General features: G+C 39.5%; 2 protein-coding genes across 2 annotated transcripts; one reads left to right on the forward strand and one right to left on the reverse strand.

The window, feature by feature from the left end:
• The first annotated feature begins 2,606 nt into the window (after positions 1–2,606).
• On the forward strand, positions 2,607–4,890 carry LOC137024734 (piggyBac transposable element-derived protein 4-like). The gene is made up of 2 exons (XM_067392587.1): positions 2,607–4,132; positions 4,234–4,890. Exons 1-2 carry the CDS (start codon positions 2,873–2,875, stop codon positions 4,654–4,656), a joined length of 1,683 nt encoding a protein of 560 aa, XP_067248688.1. The 5' UTR covers positions 2,607–2,872; the 3' UTR covers positions 4,657–4,890.
• Positions 4,891–13,084: 8,194 nt separating this feature from the next.
• On the reverse strand, positions 13,085–17,052 carry LOC137024759 (gastrula zinc finger protein XlCGF8.2DB-like). Its single transcript, XM_067392626.1, has 3 exons — positions 17,005–17,052; positions 16,348–16,474; positions 13,085–14,060 (listed from the first exon to the last, which is right to left on the reverse strand). The coding sequence occupies exons 2-3, from the start codon at positions 16,424–16,426 to the stop codon at positions 13,225–13,227; spliced, it is 915 nt and encodes a 304-aa protein (XP_067248727.1). The 5' UTR covers positions 16,427–16,474; positions 17,005–17,052; the 3' UTR covers positions 13,085–13,224.
• Positions 17,053–18,111: the final 1,059 nt, after the last annotated feature.

Below are 18,111 nucleotides of genomic sequence, written 5' to 3' on the forward strand. Positions count from 1 at the left end.
GAAGAGTGAAAGAGGATTGATCACCCTTTCATTTTTTGGGGTTATCCTCACGGATTTTATGCGTGGGAAGGGAATAGATGAGTTTGAGTTGAAGATTTTCTCTCTCTTAGTCCATTTCATGGTGATATCCTCAGGTCCTTGTTGGCAGTTGAATGAATAATACTGAATTTAAAATTTTTCTTTTTGCCAAAAATACTAAAAAGTTAATATAAAGCTGCAGACTTTAATTTGTATTTTGTTTGGCCATTTTCTGAAATTGTAAGGCTTTTCTTTAAGCAAAGGAGAGATCTTTGTTGGCTGTTTTAAATGGGTGAAACGATTAGTCGACCGTTGATGGGGGAAACCCAGAGGGATTTCATGAATCGCAATAATAAAGCGTTTTTTACTGAACCCTATCTCTCTAATCTTGCGGGATGGTCAGAAGGGAAAATACAATTAGATCCGTTTCCCCGCGATGGTTCTTTTAAAGATGAAGATATGCGTGCTGCAAAAGATATGATCTTTGGTTCTTGGGGTGACCCAGGATGGTCCATTGATTATATGAAAGATGCATATAAAGTTTGGATGAAGATGAAAACTTATTAGGATAAGGGTCCAGAGTTGAAAAAACAAGACAGCTCTCTCTCTCAGTCTCAGCTGAAACCTGATGCGTCCCTTCCCCCATATGAATGTGTTGTTTCTGCTGAAATTCCAAAACCCTTGACCAATTGATTATATCCGCAGTTGCCGTCCACAACTGAAGTTTTTCCGTTTGTACAGCTTCCAGATGGTTACAAAATTACTCATCTGAGTGTTACGGAGGCAGTGGCTATTTGCAAAGGTCTGCCTGATCCGGCTAGGTCACCACATCAATTTGTGGCAGTGCTGCAACGGTTAACTGCCTACAGTCAATTGACGGGACGAGATTATCGTTTTATTTTGACTAAAACACTGCCTGCGGAAATCACAGAGGAGGAAATGATTGAAGAAGTTGATTACTTAAACCCCATTTACGATACTCCGCCTGTTCGTCGTGTTGTATCTCAGAAAGCTGGAGATTCGAAGCCCCTTGATTTGTCTAAACCTTCACGACTGCTTCTAATCACTGATTCGGAGGATGAGGACGAAACAGGTGATTGGATTTGGGCCAGCTTAGGTAAACTTAAAGTTTTTTTCAAACAATTGACTGCTTTTTTGCTAAAAGTGTCTTCTGCTAAACAAGACATCTCGCATGCAGCCAATACCAAACAGAGAACTGGTGAAAGCCCTGTTGCATTCTTTAACAGATTTAAACATGCATGGGTTGAGGAATCTGCGATTCCTATTGAACAAAATTGTCCATTGTTCTTAAATACGTTCCTAAATAATATGAACAAAGACACTGCGCAGTTAATTCGTATAACAACTCCGAATATTACTACCATTTCTGTTGATGAATTGGGACGACGCTTGCGTGAGCTTTCCTCTGCTGGAGCTTTTGATGTCTCCAGGGGCAAAACTCCTGCAATGCTTCAAGTGAATGCTGCTGTGAATCCTCGTCCACAACAATTTGGAAATGTGAGACGCTGTTTTTATTGTGGCAAGCCAGGACATCTGGAACGTGACTGTAGGAAAAAGGCTTGGGATTTGAGACAGAGGTCAGACAAGCAGAAGAAGAAGGCAAGAGAAGATTTTACTGTTTTAGCCCTCAATTGGACCTTGGGGTATATATGACCCCAATGGACATTTCATTAGTTAAAAAAAAGGGTTCCCTTAATCTCAGAGGATTAAAATTTTGTGACTTTTCCTGAATTGTCTAGCTATACATCCACAAAAAAACTGGGATTGATTCGGTCGTTCTGAAGGTATGCAAAAAAATTTTTTATTAATCTGGTCTTTGGGGTCAATATGACCCCAATTGAAAATGAATGGGAAATGCAAAAAATGTAATTTTTTTTTTCAATTTGTCAAAAAAAAAAACAATAAATGCAACATAAATCTGAAAATTTTCACACCGAAATGAAGGCCTGGTACTTGAGCACAAATTCAATGTGGAAAACACATGCTCACACAAACACACACAGAAATACACACACCTAAACACACACAGGTATGACTGCCACAGAGAGCATTTGTATAGAATTTGGCAAATAAAATCAGTCACAAATGCAGAAAAAAAGATATAAAGGGGTGAGACCTAATGCACGCACAAACACACATACACACACACACACACACACACACACTCTCTCTCTCTCTCTCTCACACACACACACACACACACACACACACAAACACAAAAAGACACTTACACACAAAGACAAACACACACAGAGACAAACACAGAGACACGCACACATGCTATCTCTCTCTCATACACTCACACTCTCACTCACACTCTCACACACACACACTCTCTCTCTCTCACACACACACACACACACACACACACACACAAAGACAAACACAAAGACACGAACACATGCTATCTCTCTCTCATACACTCACACTCTCACTCACACTCTCACACACACTCACACACACACACACACACACACACACACACACACACACACACACACACACACAGACAGCCACAGAGAGCATTTGTATAGACTTTGTATAGAGAGAGGGGTATGATTGCCACAGAAAGCATTTTCAAATTAGGCAAAGGTAATCAGCCATACATGCAGAACACGTGTGTGTGCGGCCTAATGCATGCACACACATTTAGAAAGAGCTAGAGAGAGATCAAACAGAGATGAAAGACAAATAACCTTTTCCACTTCGAGAAAGTTTATGTTGAGATGTAAGGGCTGCATCTGTGTTTTGAAAACAAAAAAGTAGTTCCCACGCAAAAGGTATAAAAGAGTGCCTTTGGTGTCCTGCACATGGATCATTCTGTGCTGGCAGCATGGCAAAGAGGTACACTCTTCATGAGACCGTGGAGTTTCTGCTGGATTCCAGCGAAAATGAAAACCTAGAAGACTCTGAGCCTGAGGACTCTGAGCCAGAGGACTGCAATCCCCCTGAAGAAGAGGATGAGGATAACCAGGAATCGGAGGATGACTTTGAGGAGGCAGATGCAGACCAAACCTTAATTTCTAAAAATGGGCAAATAACCTGGTCTACCATTCCACCTCCACAGAGGCCAGGGAGATCACCAGCTGCACAAGTTATAAAGTTGACACCTGGACCAACTAGGTATGCTTGTTCTCGTGTAGAGGACATAAAGTCCAGTTTTTTATTATTTTTTCCATCATGCATCCAAAGCATCTTGGTGGAGATGACTAATCTTGAAGGAAGGCGTGTTTATGGAGCTGACTGGAGGGATGTGGACTGGACAGATATGGAAACATATATCGGTCTGATACTTCTTGCAGGAGTTTATCGCTCCAAAAATGAAAACCTGGAAAGTTTGTGGGATGCTCAAACTGGGCGTGCGATTTTTGGTGCAGTCATGCCGCTGAAAAAATTTAAAATTTTTTCAAGAGTCATCCGTTTCGATGACAAGGCCACAAGACCTGCCCGACGAGAGAATGACAAGCTGGCACCAATTCGGGACCTGTGGAATTCATGGGTGGAGCGCCTTCCAATGATGTTCAACCCTGGTCCAAACATAACAGTGGACGAGTGCCTGGTGTCATTCAGAGGTCGTTGCATGTTCAAACAGTACATGCCTAATAAGCCGGCAAAATACGGTATCAAAATCTGGGCAGCATGTGATGCCAAGACAAGCTATGCTTGGAGCATGCAGATTTACACCGGCAAGCCTCGTGATGGACCACCTGAGAGAAATCAAGGCATGCGTGTGGTCCTTGATTTGACCACTGGACTCCAGGGACACACTGTTACGTGTGACAATTTCTTCACTTCCTATGCCCTTGGACAGGAGCTCCTGAAAAGGAAAATGACCATGGTCGGAACTGTTCGCAGAAACAAGCCGGAACTCCCATCAGCACTTTTGACAACGAGAGACAGAGCTGTGCATTCCTCTCTTTTTGCATTCACGGAGACGCACAGTCTTGTCTCATATTGCCCCAAAAGGCATAGAAATGTGCTGCTCATGAGCACCTGTCACAAGGATGCAAAAATCAGTGACCGGGAGGACAGGAAGCCAGAGGTCATCTTGGACTACAACCGCTGTAAAGGCGGAGTTGACAACCTTGACAAGGTATTTACAAATTTCATGATTTGATGCATTATTTTGATAGTGAGTGGTATTTCTTTTGCCAGCAGATTTACTGATATATGTGTGTGTTTGCAATATTACAGATGGTTGCAAGTTACAGCTGCAAGCGTAAGACTAATCGTTGGCCAATGGTTGTCTTCTCTACCATCCTTGATGTCTCGGCCATAAATGCCTTCGTGGTGTGGAGAGAAATCAATCCATCTTGGGAGAGAGGGAAGAGCACGCAAAGGAGGATCTTTCTCGAGCAGCTGGGCAAAGCTCTGGTGTCCCCTCTTATGGAGCGACGGCAACACCTGCCTCGTGCACCAGCATCTGCATCAATCCTAAAACGACAATGGGATTCTTCCAATGCTCCAGGGCCCTCCACTGAACCACAACCAAAGCGAACAAGGTGTCAGGTTTGTCCACGGGCTAAAGATGCAAAAACTGACAAGCAGTGCGTGATCTGCAAAAGAGCCATTTGTGCTGCTCACACAGTGTTCTTTTGCCAGAAGTGCGTGGAATGATTACTTTATCATGTGTTTTACACCATGTATTTTAGAAATTTTTGGTAGTTTGTTATTGCTTTTATGTTCAATGTTAAGAATGTGATTGTACAAAAATAATTTGTTGTCCACTTTTACTTCTGTTCATGTCTAGATATTGCTGTTGGTTATTTACACTTTTTTTTTATTTTGTTTACATTCTAAAGTTAATTATTCTATTTTTTTTACACTTGATTCATTAAAATGTTCAATAATATGCAACTAAAGTCTGAATCTGTTTTTTTCCTTTAGGTGTGACTTATGTGGCATTTATTAGTAGTTGACCACATCCAGTAAAATGAATGGCTTTCAATGGCCCTCTGCTGGTCAAAACAATTTACTGCTTAAACTGTAATCCCCTTAGGTTTTTCATTAACCAACAGATGGCAGCATTCTACTTCTAACACCTAGATGAATATCCAGAAACAATTTAAATTAAATTTTGATAATAATTTAAGTGATTTTTTCATAAAAAAATGATATTTCATGTGCTAGCTAATTGTGTTGTTGCAGATTTTTGTGGTAAATGGGTACAAAAGTCCTTCAAATCTCCCAAAACACAGTATTAATGCATAGATGAGAAGTAAACAAAAAAAATGATATATTATTTGTATTATTGAAAATGTATATTTTTTCCACAATTATGCTTTCAATTTTGGGGTCATATTGACCCCAAAGACCAGATTAATAAACAGGAAACGAGGTCCATTTGAAGGTTAGATATTTCCAGTGCTTTCTTCAGCATTCCTGTTGATCGCCAAACACAGCCATTGTTTGCTTTTACCTTGGAAAATTCACAATTAACGTGGACAAGACTCCCACAAGGGTTCAGGGATTCTCCGGCTGTTTTCTCTGCTGTAGTGCACGCAACGCTGAAAAATGCCAAACTTCCTCCAAACACCTGTCTGCTTCAATACGCAGATGACATCCTCATCACAGGAGCAACTGAGGACATGTGTGCTGCTGCCTCTAAAATTGTCTGCAATATTTTGGCAGAGGCTGGTTTCAAGGCATCAAGAGAGAAACTACAGTGGGTACAGAGGAGGGTCGAGTACCTTGGACATGAACTGTCACAGGGCAAAGTGCAATTGTCTGCTGACAGAGTGAAAGCTATTGCTACTTTCAAGCACCCATCAACACGGAAGCAGATGCAAAGCTTCCTGGGACTGGTTAATTATTGCCGAATATGGGTGCCCAACTGTTCCATGTATGATAAAATCCTACGAACTGCTACTCTGGGGGACACAGAGGACATTACATGGACAGCTGAAATGGATCAAGCATTCAGACATTTGAAATCCTCCCTTATGAGGCTCTGGTGGTGGCTTGAAGCAAAAGCCCCCACTTGCGCTCCCTTCTGCAAAGACTGACAGACAAAATCCAGTGTATCCCATTTCCTGGCAACAATGACTGAGTTCGACTGAGCCCTCTTCTGATAATTTTTCATTGATTTCTTTGAGTTATCCGAATGTGTCAACTGTTTTGCCATTTATTGAATTAAATGTTGACCATAAACCCTATGTTTTTCTCATTGATACTGGGGCTTCTATCCCATCGTTATCTTCTCTTGTCTATGAGGGCTCGATTACAGGAAAACATGTAAACTCTGTGGGAATCAACGGTGTACCTGTGAGATGTGAAATGACACCAACATTTCCGGTTACTTCTAATGATATCCCATCATTGTTTAAAATGCATGCTTTTTCGATAATACCGAATTCCCCATTTTCTCTTCTGGGACGCGATCTCTTACATAAATTAGGTATTCAACTTAATTTTAATGCTGACTCTCTACAACTTATTTTTCCTGCAGCCTTTTCTCTCACTGTTGATACAGGAAATGCTCTCCTTGAGGATGATTCTGCAACTGAGCTCAAACAGGAAATTGAGGGCGTCAACCCCAAGTTGTGGGCAGCCCATAAGGATGACGCAGGATTCATTGATGTCCAGCCCTATGTTGCTAAACTAATAACAGACAAGCCTGTGTATCAGAAACCGTATCCCCTCTCAAAAGAAAAGGTGGAGGGTATTCTTCCTGTTATTGATAAATTACTGGCTCAAGGCATCCTGGTGCACACTCATTCACCTTATAATACACCAATTAATCCAATTAAGAAAGCAAATGGTTCTTGGCGTTTAACTCAAGATTTGAGAAAAGTTAATGAGTTGGTAACACCATTGTCTCCTATTGTACCTGATGTGCAAACTATAATTAATTCTATTCCTTCTGAACATTCTTTTTTTACTGTTTTAGATATTTCCAGTGCTTTCTTCAGCATTCCTGTTGATCGCCAAACACAGCCATTGTTTGCTTTTACCTTGGAAAATTCACAATTAACGTGGAGAAGACTCCCACAAGGGTTCAGGGATTCTCCGGCTGTTTTCTCTGCTGTAGTGCACGCAACGCTGAAAAATGCCAAACTTCCTCCAAACACCTGTCTGCTTCAATACGCAGATGACATCCTCATCACAGGAGCAACTGAGGACATGTGTGCTGCTGCCTCTAAAATTGTCTGCAATATTTTGGCAGAGGCTGGTTTCAAGGCATCAAGAGAGAAACTACAGTGGGTACAGAGGAGGGTCGAGTACCTTGGACATGAACTGTCACAGGGCAAAGTGCAATTGTCTGCTGACAGAGTGAAAGCTATTGCTACTTTCAAGCACCCATCAACACGGAAGCAGATGCAAAGCTTCCTGGGACTGGTTAATTATTGCCGAATATGGGTGCCCAACTGTTCCATGTATGATAAAATCCTACGAACTGCTACTCTGGGGGACACAGAGGACATTACATGGACAGCTGAAATGGATCAAGCATTCAGACATTTGAAATCCTCCCTTATGAAACCTCCTGCCCTTGGCCTCCCAAATTACTCTCAAGACTTTCACTTATACGTGCATGAAAGTGGGGGTACAGCCGCCGCAATCCTGGCCCAGGAACATGGGGGTACTTTTTGTCCCATAGCTTATTTGTCTAAAACTCTTGATTCAGTAGCCAGGGGACTTCCTGCTTGTTTGCGTGCAGTGGCTGCCACTGCGATCATGGTTCAAGATGCTGAAAAAATTGTGTTATCACATAAATTGATAGTGCATACCTCTCATCAGGTAGGAGTCAGTATGAGTAATATTGCTACTCAACATATGACTGCTCAACGCCGCTCTGGTTATGAAGCTATATTATTAGCTACTGCTAATTTGATTTTGAAGCCAACTTCTGTTATTCATGGCCCTACTGTACATTTGCACAGATTGCTGACGCAAGGTGAATTTGAGAGTGATGACCACGAGTGCCTGGACAGAATCCAGATTTCGACTGCCTGCAGGCCAGATGTTTCTACATCTGTCCTGGAGGAGGGGAAGAATTGGTATATTGATGGATCCTGTTTCAAGCCAAATGATAATGTATACTTGTGTGGGTATGCTATTGTTGAATTACCTGATCGTGTAATTGAGGCATACTCTTTGCCATACAGGTCAGCGCAAGTTGCAGAATTAATTGCTTTAACAAGAGCTTGTCAATTGGCAAAAGATCAGTGTGTTAATATATACACTGACTCTAAATATGCGTATAGCATATTACATGATTTTGCTAAATTGTGGGAAGAAAGAAATTTTAAAACCTCAGATGGAAAGCCAATTGCTCACCATAGTATTGTAGCGGAGCTCATTATTGCAGCACAACAACCATCAAAACTCGCTGTTATTAAAGTAGCAGGACATACGTCAGGAGAAACAGATGAAGCCAAAGGAAATAGATTTGTAGATGAAGTAGCAAAATGGGCTGCTAAAGAAGTAATGTTAAGTCCACATGTAAGCGAAAGGGGCACAGATGTGCCTATGATGAATTCATTATTGACTAATGATTTGGACATTAAAATATTACAAGCTAACCCTACGCAAGCTGATTTGACTTACTGGTCAGACAATGAAGTAAAACCAGATCAAATTGGAATCTTGAGAGACAAACAGGGTAGACTTGGATTACCTGCATCTGCGATTGTTATGCTATGTAGATATTATCATGGTGTATCACATGTGTCAAAAAAGAAAGTGATACAAATGTTGAATCGATCTTATTGCATAGCAAATATTCAAAGAAATACTCTGTTGATATTGGATGCTTGTCTGGTGTGTGCTCAAACCAACAAGCACAAGGCAACTAAACATGACGCTTTACCACTTCCTGAGCTACCATTCCAACACTTGCAAATTGATTTTACGCATATGCCTCCTTGCGGAAATAATAAATATTTGCTTGTGATTGTTGACAGATTTTCTAAATGGCCTGAAGCTTTTCCGTGTGGAAAAGAAAATGCACAGACGGTAGTTAATGTTCTGGCTAAGGACATTATACCGCGTTTTGGTATACCAATGGTTATAGATAGTGATAATGGAACACCGTTCACTTCCAAAGTCACAAAATTGTTAGCAAAAGAGCTTAATATTACCTGGTCATTGCATTTACCGTTTAACGCACCATCTAGTGGACAAGTTGAGAACATGAATCGTGTTATTAAAGATCGGCTTAATAAAGCATGTCTTGATACAGGCAGAAATTGGGTTGATCTGCTGCCTGCCGTATTGACAGAAATTAGAATGTCACCATCAGCAACAACAAAGATGTCTCCGTTTGAAATTCTTATGGGTAGACCTTTCCCGACCCCATGGGTCAGAGGTCGCGCTGGCAATTTTTCCACAGGTGACACGGAGGTGATCATCACGGATTATGTGGATTCCCTAATTAAAACTTTGAATAGCATCAATGGTGATGTGTCTCTCTCTCTCCCTCTTCCTGCAGAAAAACCCACTCATCCTTTCGTTCCAGGACAACAGGTGCTGATAAAGTGTCTGAAGCCCACAAAACTGGGTGAGCCGAAATATCTGGGGCCCGCCACGGTGATTGCTGTGACGAGAACAGGAGTGCTGACTGACTTCCAGCCGCAGTGGATCCATGCCAGTCGACTGAAAGAAGCTCCATCCCAGGGGAACGTTCTGGTCAATGAGGAGAAGGAAGCCAGTGAGCCAAGGAAAGATCCGAAGGAAGGTGAACCAAGACGTTCAACGAGGAGAAGAAGAAAGAGATTGCTAGAGATCTAAAACCAGCAATAATTATCATTGAAGCTCTCTAGCCATGATTGCTAAATTGATATTTTACCTGGTTGTGCTGACAAATGTGTTTATTCACATACAAGCTGCTGTTAGCACTGGTAATGAAACTTGGGTACATTATGAAGAAGAACCACATGCCTTTGCAGCTAAAATGTGGTGGAGATTAGCCAACTACACTGCCAGATCTGAAGGAAAAACAGGTGACTGTTATGTTTGCACCAAAATGCCACATAGTGCTTCTGGACCACATGTAGAGGTTAAATCACCAAGGACAGAAGAAGAATTAGAATGCCCTATTTTTGTTAGCATTACTGAAATGATGGCTCCAAATAGAAGTGCAATATGGAGTTGTGGAAAAAGTTAAATAATGATGCTTGCAACACCAGTACATGCTAAAGTGACAACAATTGGCTCTATTCCAGACTCACTGTTATGTATGGAAAGAGAAACTGGAACAGTGAGACTGGGGGTAATTCCTAAAAGTAAATGTAATCGAACATACCATCATTGTGAGATAGAAAATATGTCTTGTTGTATGAGTTGTATTTTGCATTATGTTTTGCGGTGTGTATTTTGATCTTAACACCTTTTAACCTTATTATTTATTATTCTCAGGTTAGGTAAAGTAAGTCGAGTCTGGGCTAAATTATAAGCATTTTAAATTACTTACAATTTGGTCAGAAGACTCCTCTGTGGTACGTTCTTATTCAAAGTCTTAAAACACTATAAATCAAGCTAAGGTAGGCAGCTTTTGTAATCAATTAAATTTCTTTTAATTGGTTACTTTTATAATAAACAAAAATGTAAAGGCAAATAAAACTTCATCATTAAAGTATAAAATACAGTAATCACTCTTGAGTCAAAGGTGTAGTCAGCTCTGGGCTTCCCATCTTCAGCTTGGGGTTTCTTGTCCTCAGCTCTGGGCTTCTAGGCGTCGGGGGTACTGACGTATCAGTATCCGAAGAGGCAATCAACTCATCAGTCTTTTATACTCGTGCTGTTTATTGCAGACGTTGGGTTATCTTCTTGATTGACGTAGGTTGTAACTTTCCCAAAGTTTCCAGACACTTCTCAAGGCCTCGCAGGTGCAAGCTGTCTGGCTTTTGTGTCCTTGAACTCCAGTAAACTCAGCCAAGATGGCTGATGTCCTTATAAGGTTCTAGGAGTAGAACCACAGTTCTGTGTGTCCTTGAGCACACACACATAGAACCACACACACTTCTGTGTGCTGCAGTCCAGTTCTGCTCCTCCTTCTCATGGACAGGCACACACACATATCTAATAACTGTACCAACTATCAATAACTGTACATCTCTGGCCATACAGTATAATGCATTTCTTAGAAACAAACAAATATAAATAACAATAATATTGTAAGCAATGCCTAATATTTAATACATTGGCCAAATGTGTAGCAACAGACATCCAAAATCTTACCAAGGAGGCAGGGTAATTGCATTTTCTTGATATAATACAACAATTATCCAAAAGCTAATATGACTGAGTGTTCTAAAAGAACACCACATCCTATATCTACTATGATTGCTTATGGATGGGCTAATCCTTTTATTCAAGATGTGTGTTATAAATATTGTGCACTTGTGCCAGGTCAAAATTGCTACAGATATGCTCCTTCTTCACGGGAAACTAGAGCTGTCAAAGATTGGTTTTGGCTGTGTGGACATAGAGTCTACACCACTCTTCCAGAAAATTGGAGTGGAAGATGTGCTCTAGTAACTTTGGAAGAATATTCCATGGTTATTAGACCACACAAACCTCACGTTTTGACAAAACAAAAACAGAAAAAGAAACGCTCCCTCTCTAGCCGCAGTTCAACTAGTAGTTTGAGTAGAGATAATCCAGTACCAAAGCAACATCGACTCTGGACTGGTACTGAAAGATTCTTTGAAGCAGTGTTTCCAGGAATAGGTGTCTCTAGTCTTCAAATTGAAGTTGAGGTTACAAGATATGAGTTAATTTCATTTATCAATACTACAAGAGACACATTGGCTGGTGTTCAACAGGAACTCCGAGGGCTCCGTTTAACTGCCCTGCAAAACAGGCTAGTTTTAGATCAATTAACCGCGGCAGGAGGAGTTTGTGTTATTGTTGGTACCTCTTGTTGTACTTATATCCCTGAAAATGATGCAGATGGTCATTTAATTTCAGAGGGTTTAAAAAATATGACTATAATTGCTCAAGAATTACAAGAACGAGAAGTTACTGATAATCAAAGTGGGTTCTTAGCATGGCTCACAGGATGGCAACAAATGCTTGTATCTGCTTTGATTCCTATAGGTGTGATACTATTAATTATGACATTTATTATCTGTTGTATTATTCCATTTATTAGAGCTTTGATTAATCGTGCCATGAACAACTTTGTATCCTCTCAATATGCTTTGATGAATAGAACTGTTAAATGTTAGTAATTTTGAAGGAAAATTAAGGAAATGTTTGCTAAAGAATGTTATTATTTTGAAAGTAAAGAAAGTGATTATATTTGGATATGAGAAAAGTAATGCTGAGACTTGGGTGTGGCAATTTTATTGCCAAAAGGGGCAATTGATAGATTTTATGTTGGTCTCAGCATTGAAAGTATGTGGACTGAGGCTCCCTTTTTCCTCTGTCAAAGCTGTATACTATGTTCTAACATATGGTTTTCTATGTACCAGAACCATTTCCATATAAGGCTCTATTAGGAGTGAATGTGAGACAGGGAATGGTCCCTGCTTTCTGTACTACCAGAATAGGAGAAGGTCCTTGGGATTTTAAGGGACCTCATGGGTACCTAACCAGTAGATGACCATATTTAGACTTGTTTTTCCATATGTATCACATTCCTATACCATAAGCTACATGATGTATTCTCTTTCTCATTGGCTGAAACTATACTACACCCCTTGTACTCTTTCTATATATTCTCTCTTTTCTTATCAATAAAATGAGACTATATTCTCCCTCAGCGCTGAGTGATTGCTCATTCAATTGCCAAATAAGAGGTCTGGGATGAGGCACGAATTAGGAGCAAAAAACCTAACAAAGTGTAAACTGCATTTAATGTGACTGAAAACATTCATATGAAACTGAATGCAACAGAATCAAAACATTAATGCCATGATTTTAATATTCATAAATAAACATTTGTACGTCTGTTAAGTTGTTCAAATTTACGTCTTAATGCTGTCAATATTGCACATTTTTCAGTGTGTATGGAAACGTAAGTAAATGTATGTTTGGTAGAACCACACTTTACGTAAAAATACACACTAACATTATATGAATCTTAGATGATCCGAGTGTGAGAAAACGAACAGCAAATTTTCATTTTTGGGGTGAACTAATAAAAGTCCTGTTTTATTGTGTCCAAATAAAACAATAGCAATAATTAAATTTTCTGATGCCCTCTTTAGAGTTTAGGTGATTCCTGTCAGATGACATCTAGAACAGATCTCTCCTAAAGTGAATCCTCACATGGTACTTCAGGGTTACTTTACGTCTGAAACTCTTTCCACACTGAACACACGTGAAGGGCTTCTCTCCCGTGTGAATGTCCATGTGAGTCTTCAGAGAGCCTTTCTGTGTGAAGCTCTTCCCACACAGTCTGCAGGTGTGAGGCGTCTCTCCGGTGTGAACTCTCATGTGGACGTCAAGGGAGGGTTTATATCTGAAGCTCAGTCCACACTCAGAGCAGGTGTACGGCGTCTCTCCCGTGTGAAGTCTCATGTGAGTCTTGAAGCTAACTTTATGGCTGAAGCTCTTCCCACACTGATGACATATGCAGCCGTTCTCTCCCGAGTGGATTCTCATGTGTGAGCTGAGCGTGTCTTTATGTGTGAAGCTCTTCCCACAATGATCACATGTGAACGGCTTCTCTCCGGTGTGCCTCGTCATGTGTTTTTTAAGGTGAACTTTCTGAGTGAAGCTGTTTCCACACTGTTGGCAGGTGAAAGGCTTCTCTCCGGTGTGAATTACTATGTGGTTTTTAAGGTTGCCTTTCTGAGCGAAGCTCTTCCCACAGTGTGGACACGTGTAGGGTTTCTCTCCCGCATGAATTCTCATGTGGTCTTCGAGGTTTCGTTTCCGACTGAAGCTATTTCCACACTGATGGCAGGTGCTGAACCTGTAGGATTTCTTCTGGGCTCTTTTTTGTGATGAACACTTTTCAGTCTGTGTTGATTTTTTGTTTCCAGTTATGAAAACATGACCTTCCTGATACGGATCCCTCTCTTCCATTTCATTCAGTTCTTGACTCTCCTCTTTCAGGGCCATCAGGTCTACAGTGGAAAAAGACAAGTAGGTGACTTTGTTTCTTCAGTAGAACACAAATGATGATTTTTAACTGTTGCAGTCTGTCAGTCGTATAATGTGTGTCAATGGGAACTCCATCTATAAGAGTCAAAAAAACTTGCATAGACAAATCCAAATTAAACCCTGCGGCTCGTGACGACACACTGATGTCCTAAGACACTGTTTGGTTTCTCACACAAACCAATCGTTTCGTATTTATATAATTTTTTACCTCTAATACACCACTATGTCCAACTGCGTTTAGCACTCGCTTAGTGATGTCTGATCGTGCTCTGACAACAACAGTGATGCCTAGCACTCATTGAAGCAAAGCGCGAGACATCTATCTATCTATTAGGGCTGACCGATATATCGCATGCGATTGTCACGCGCATTTCGTCAGATGAATCGCCTTCGATAATGAACACGATATTGCGTGGCTTGTCAGTGAACTACGGCTCTGTCTATTAAATGCCGCTCCATTTGAAAGCAGGTGATGGCGATTTAACGGTAATCAGGGAACCGGCTTTACTGACGAAATGCGCGTGACAATCTCATGCGATATATCGCCCAGCCCTACTATCTATCTATCAAACTAAATCTATCTATCTATCTATCTATGTATCTATCTATCTATCTATCTATCTATCTATCTATCTATCTATGTATCTATCTATCTATGTATCTATCTATCTATGTATCTATCTATCTATCTATCTATCTATCTATCTATGTATCTATCTATCTATGTATCTATCTATCTATCTATCTATCTATCTATCTATCTATCTATCTATCTATCTCTCATAGCAACCACCCACAACTTAACAACCACATAGCAACCAAACCATCATAACAACCACCCCGAGTACCTTAGCAACCGCATAGCAACACCCTAGCAACCACCCAGAATACCTTAGCAACTGCACAGCAACACCTTAGCAACCACCCTGAGAACCCTAGCAACCGCATAGCAACACCTTAGCAACCACCCAGAGTACCCTAGCAACCGCATAGCAAAACCCTAGAAACCAACTTGAGTATCTGTCTATCTATCTATTGTTCATCCATCTCTATCTATCTAACTATCTATGTCTATCTATCTATTGTTCATCCATGTCTATCTATCTGTCTGTCTGTCTGTCTGTCTATCTATTGTTCATCCATCCATCTCTCTCTATCTATCTATTGTTCATCCATCTCTATCTAGCTCAAACTAAATCGATCTATCTATCTGTCTATCTATTGTTCATCCATCTCTATCTATCTATCGTTCATCTATCTCTATCTATCATCTATTGTTCATCCATCTCTCCATCTATCTATTGTTCATCCATCTCTATCTATCTATCTATCTATCTATCTATCTATCTATCTATCTATCTATCTATCTATCTATCTATCTATCTACTACACTAAAACTGAAACTTTCAAATTGTAAATTTTTAAAACTGCTTCAAACTTTCTGGACCAGCTTTTTAAGCCAACTTAAAGTTTCTCACACAAACCGATCATTTTGTATCTTAGGACATCAATGTGTCGTCACGAGCCGCAGGGTTTGATTTGGATTTGTCTGTGCATGTTTTTTTTTACTCTTATAGATTGTGTTCCCATTGACACGCATTATACGACTGACAGACATCAACGGTTGGAGTTAAAAATCATCATTTGTGTTCTACTGAAGAAACAAAGTCACCTACATCTTGGATGCGCTGGGAGTAAGCAGATAAACATCAAATTTAAATTTTTAACCCCACACTGTGAAAATTGACTGTTTTCCATTAAAACAGTAATATACTGTGTTGCCATTCCTCATGTATTCCAATATAATTTGAATTAGACTTGCAACAACTGATCGATAAAACTGATTATTATCGACAATGAAAATAATCGTCTAATCATCGATCATCGTGCGCTGCTCTCGAAAACATCAGCCAGTCATGTCGCTTTATAGTAGTTAATAACCCATTTCTATAGACAAAATATGAAATAGCATATGAAAAATAGCAGAGGACACAGAGTGAAATGAATGTGCATCAACCAACCAGAATCGAGCATTTAACAGTAGGTCTTTCTCAGGTTCACTTGATGGGAACACTAGTATTTGTCTGATCATGTGATCTCAACATGTCTATCCACATGAGGAGACCCACTCCATGTCAAATAAAACTACTTTCATTATGACACTCTTCAAAAATTATCACTCATTTCTGTAGAGCTGAACATTTTAACAAGGATCAAATGACTGAGTTCAGCTTTGAGAATGAAACCAACCTGTTTGTTCCTCAGTTTCTTCATGATTAAATGTTTCTTCAATCTTCAGGTCTTCACTCTCCTCTTTAATAAACACCATCTTTATAATAGTGTCATGAGGATCTCAGTCTCTTCACCAGGAGATTTTCTGTGTTTGAGATGAGAATAATTAACAGAAAGAAAAACACAAAATCTACACATTATCATGTTATGAACACCCAGTCAATAACAATACTGATCTCACAAGTACGACATAAAACACTATCAGCTCTTGGTTCATAAAGTTACACATGATAAAGATAAATATTTCTTGATTCGTTTGTGTTGTCGCTGCGTTTACACTGTTTGACCAGCAGGTGTCGCCATTTGAGCGCTTCAAGTGAATCATTTAACGAATCATTTTATTCAATTGATTCGGAGTTTGAATCACTACTCGCCAGTGACTAAATTCGTGTTTATGATAAATTGATTCACGATAGCGAAATTAGACACACATTTTCTGTTACTCATGTACGGACGCCCTTTACTCACACAAAATGAAGCCCATAAATATTGCATAAATCGTTATAATGTTACACTTGATAATAATTAATCCGTTATACATTTATTGTATAAACTATACAAATGTCTGAAGGGTCTGCATCGATTTTAAAATTTTAAATGCTTAAAAACACAAACCTTTCTTCAGCCGAATCACAACAGAAGCAGGAGCGCGGCGCTGCCTTATGACGGCACACGGGCAGACCAAAATAAAAGTCCTGTTCACACGCTGGAAGTGCATAGAAACTGACGCATAAAAGGTCGGCTGTATTCAGAGTTTATTTATTTTTTAACCCCTTAACTGTCACCGTCCCACAGGTGGGACGTTTGCCATTTTATATTTCAAACAGTAATATTCTATAGTAAACCTAAACGAATCTTGACAAACTATATATCATTTGAAAGCTTAGAATCTCTAGTTTACATATTTGGTGACTGATTTCCAAAATAAATTACATAGGAGCAGTAATTTATCAATTTGCAACAAGCATATTTTCATACTCATAAGGCATGTTCAGACCTTTATTTTGAAATTGCAATGAACATGAAAAATCATTAAAGATTGGTTGAAACATGTTTGTTTTCATGCCAAGAGTTCAAAAGATAACATCCATTCAATTTTTTGAGAAAAAAAGGTCTGAAAATGTTTTTAATAGGAAAAAAAATACGTTTATGATTGTGGCGCCGATCTAACCTAGGCCTACATGCATGTTATTTTTATGTTTATTAGAGGCTGAATTCATATTCAAATTCTGCCAAAATTCCCATACTACTTCTATATAGGATATTTACTTCATAAATTGTATGAAAATAATGGAAATATATGGTTCAGATCACTCAAACCATATATGGAAATGGAGGCGCCTTTATATGGTCAGTAATGGAGCTTGGTTGTCATCTAGTGAAAAAGTGTGGTACTGCGCCCAAACAAAATCTTACTGAAAGCTCATTTTTTGAGATATCAACCTGAAATTTGGAACACAACTTGTTCAGATTTTTGGCTTTGATTTCCTTGCAGCTTTAGAGTAAAACTTGTTTTGTAAAATATATATTTTATGTAAAATATAAAATATTATATTTTTACATTTTACATTTTCATAAACATAAACTTCTATAACTTTTTTTCTGTTTCACTTACATACGTTTTTTCACATCTACAATAATCTGCCAAATTTCATCTTTAAAACAAGACCAGCCTTTTGTCTATACTCCAACGTATGCTTGAATTACAACCATTTAAGTTTG

Source organism: Chanodichthys erythropterus, chromosome 8, assembly GCF_024489055.1.
Source record: "Chanodichthys erythropterus isolate Z2021 chromosome 8, ASM2448905v1, whole genome shotgun sequence".
NCBI lineage: Eukaryota > Metazoa > Chordata > Actinopteri > Cypriniformes > Xenocyprididae > Chanodichthys > Chanodichthys erythropterus.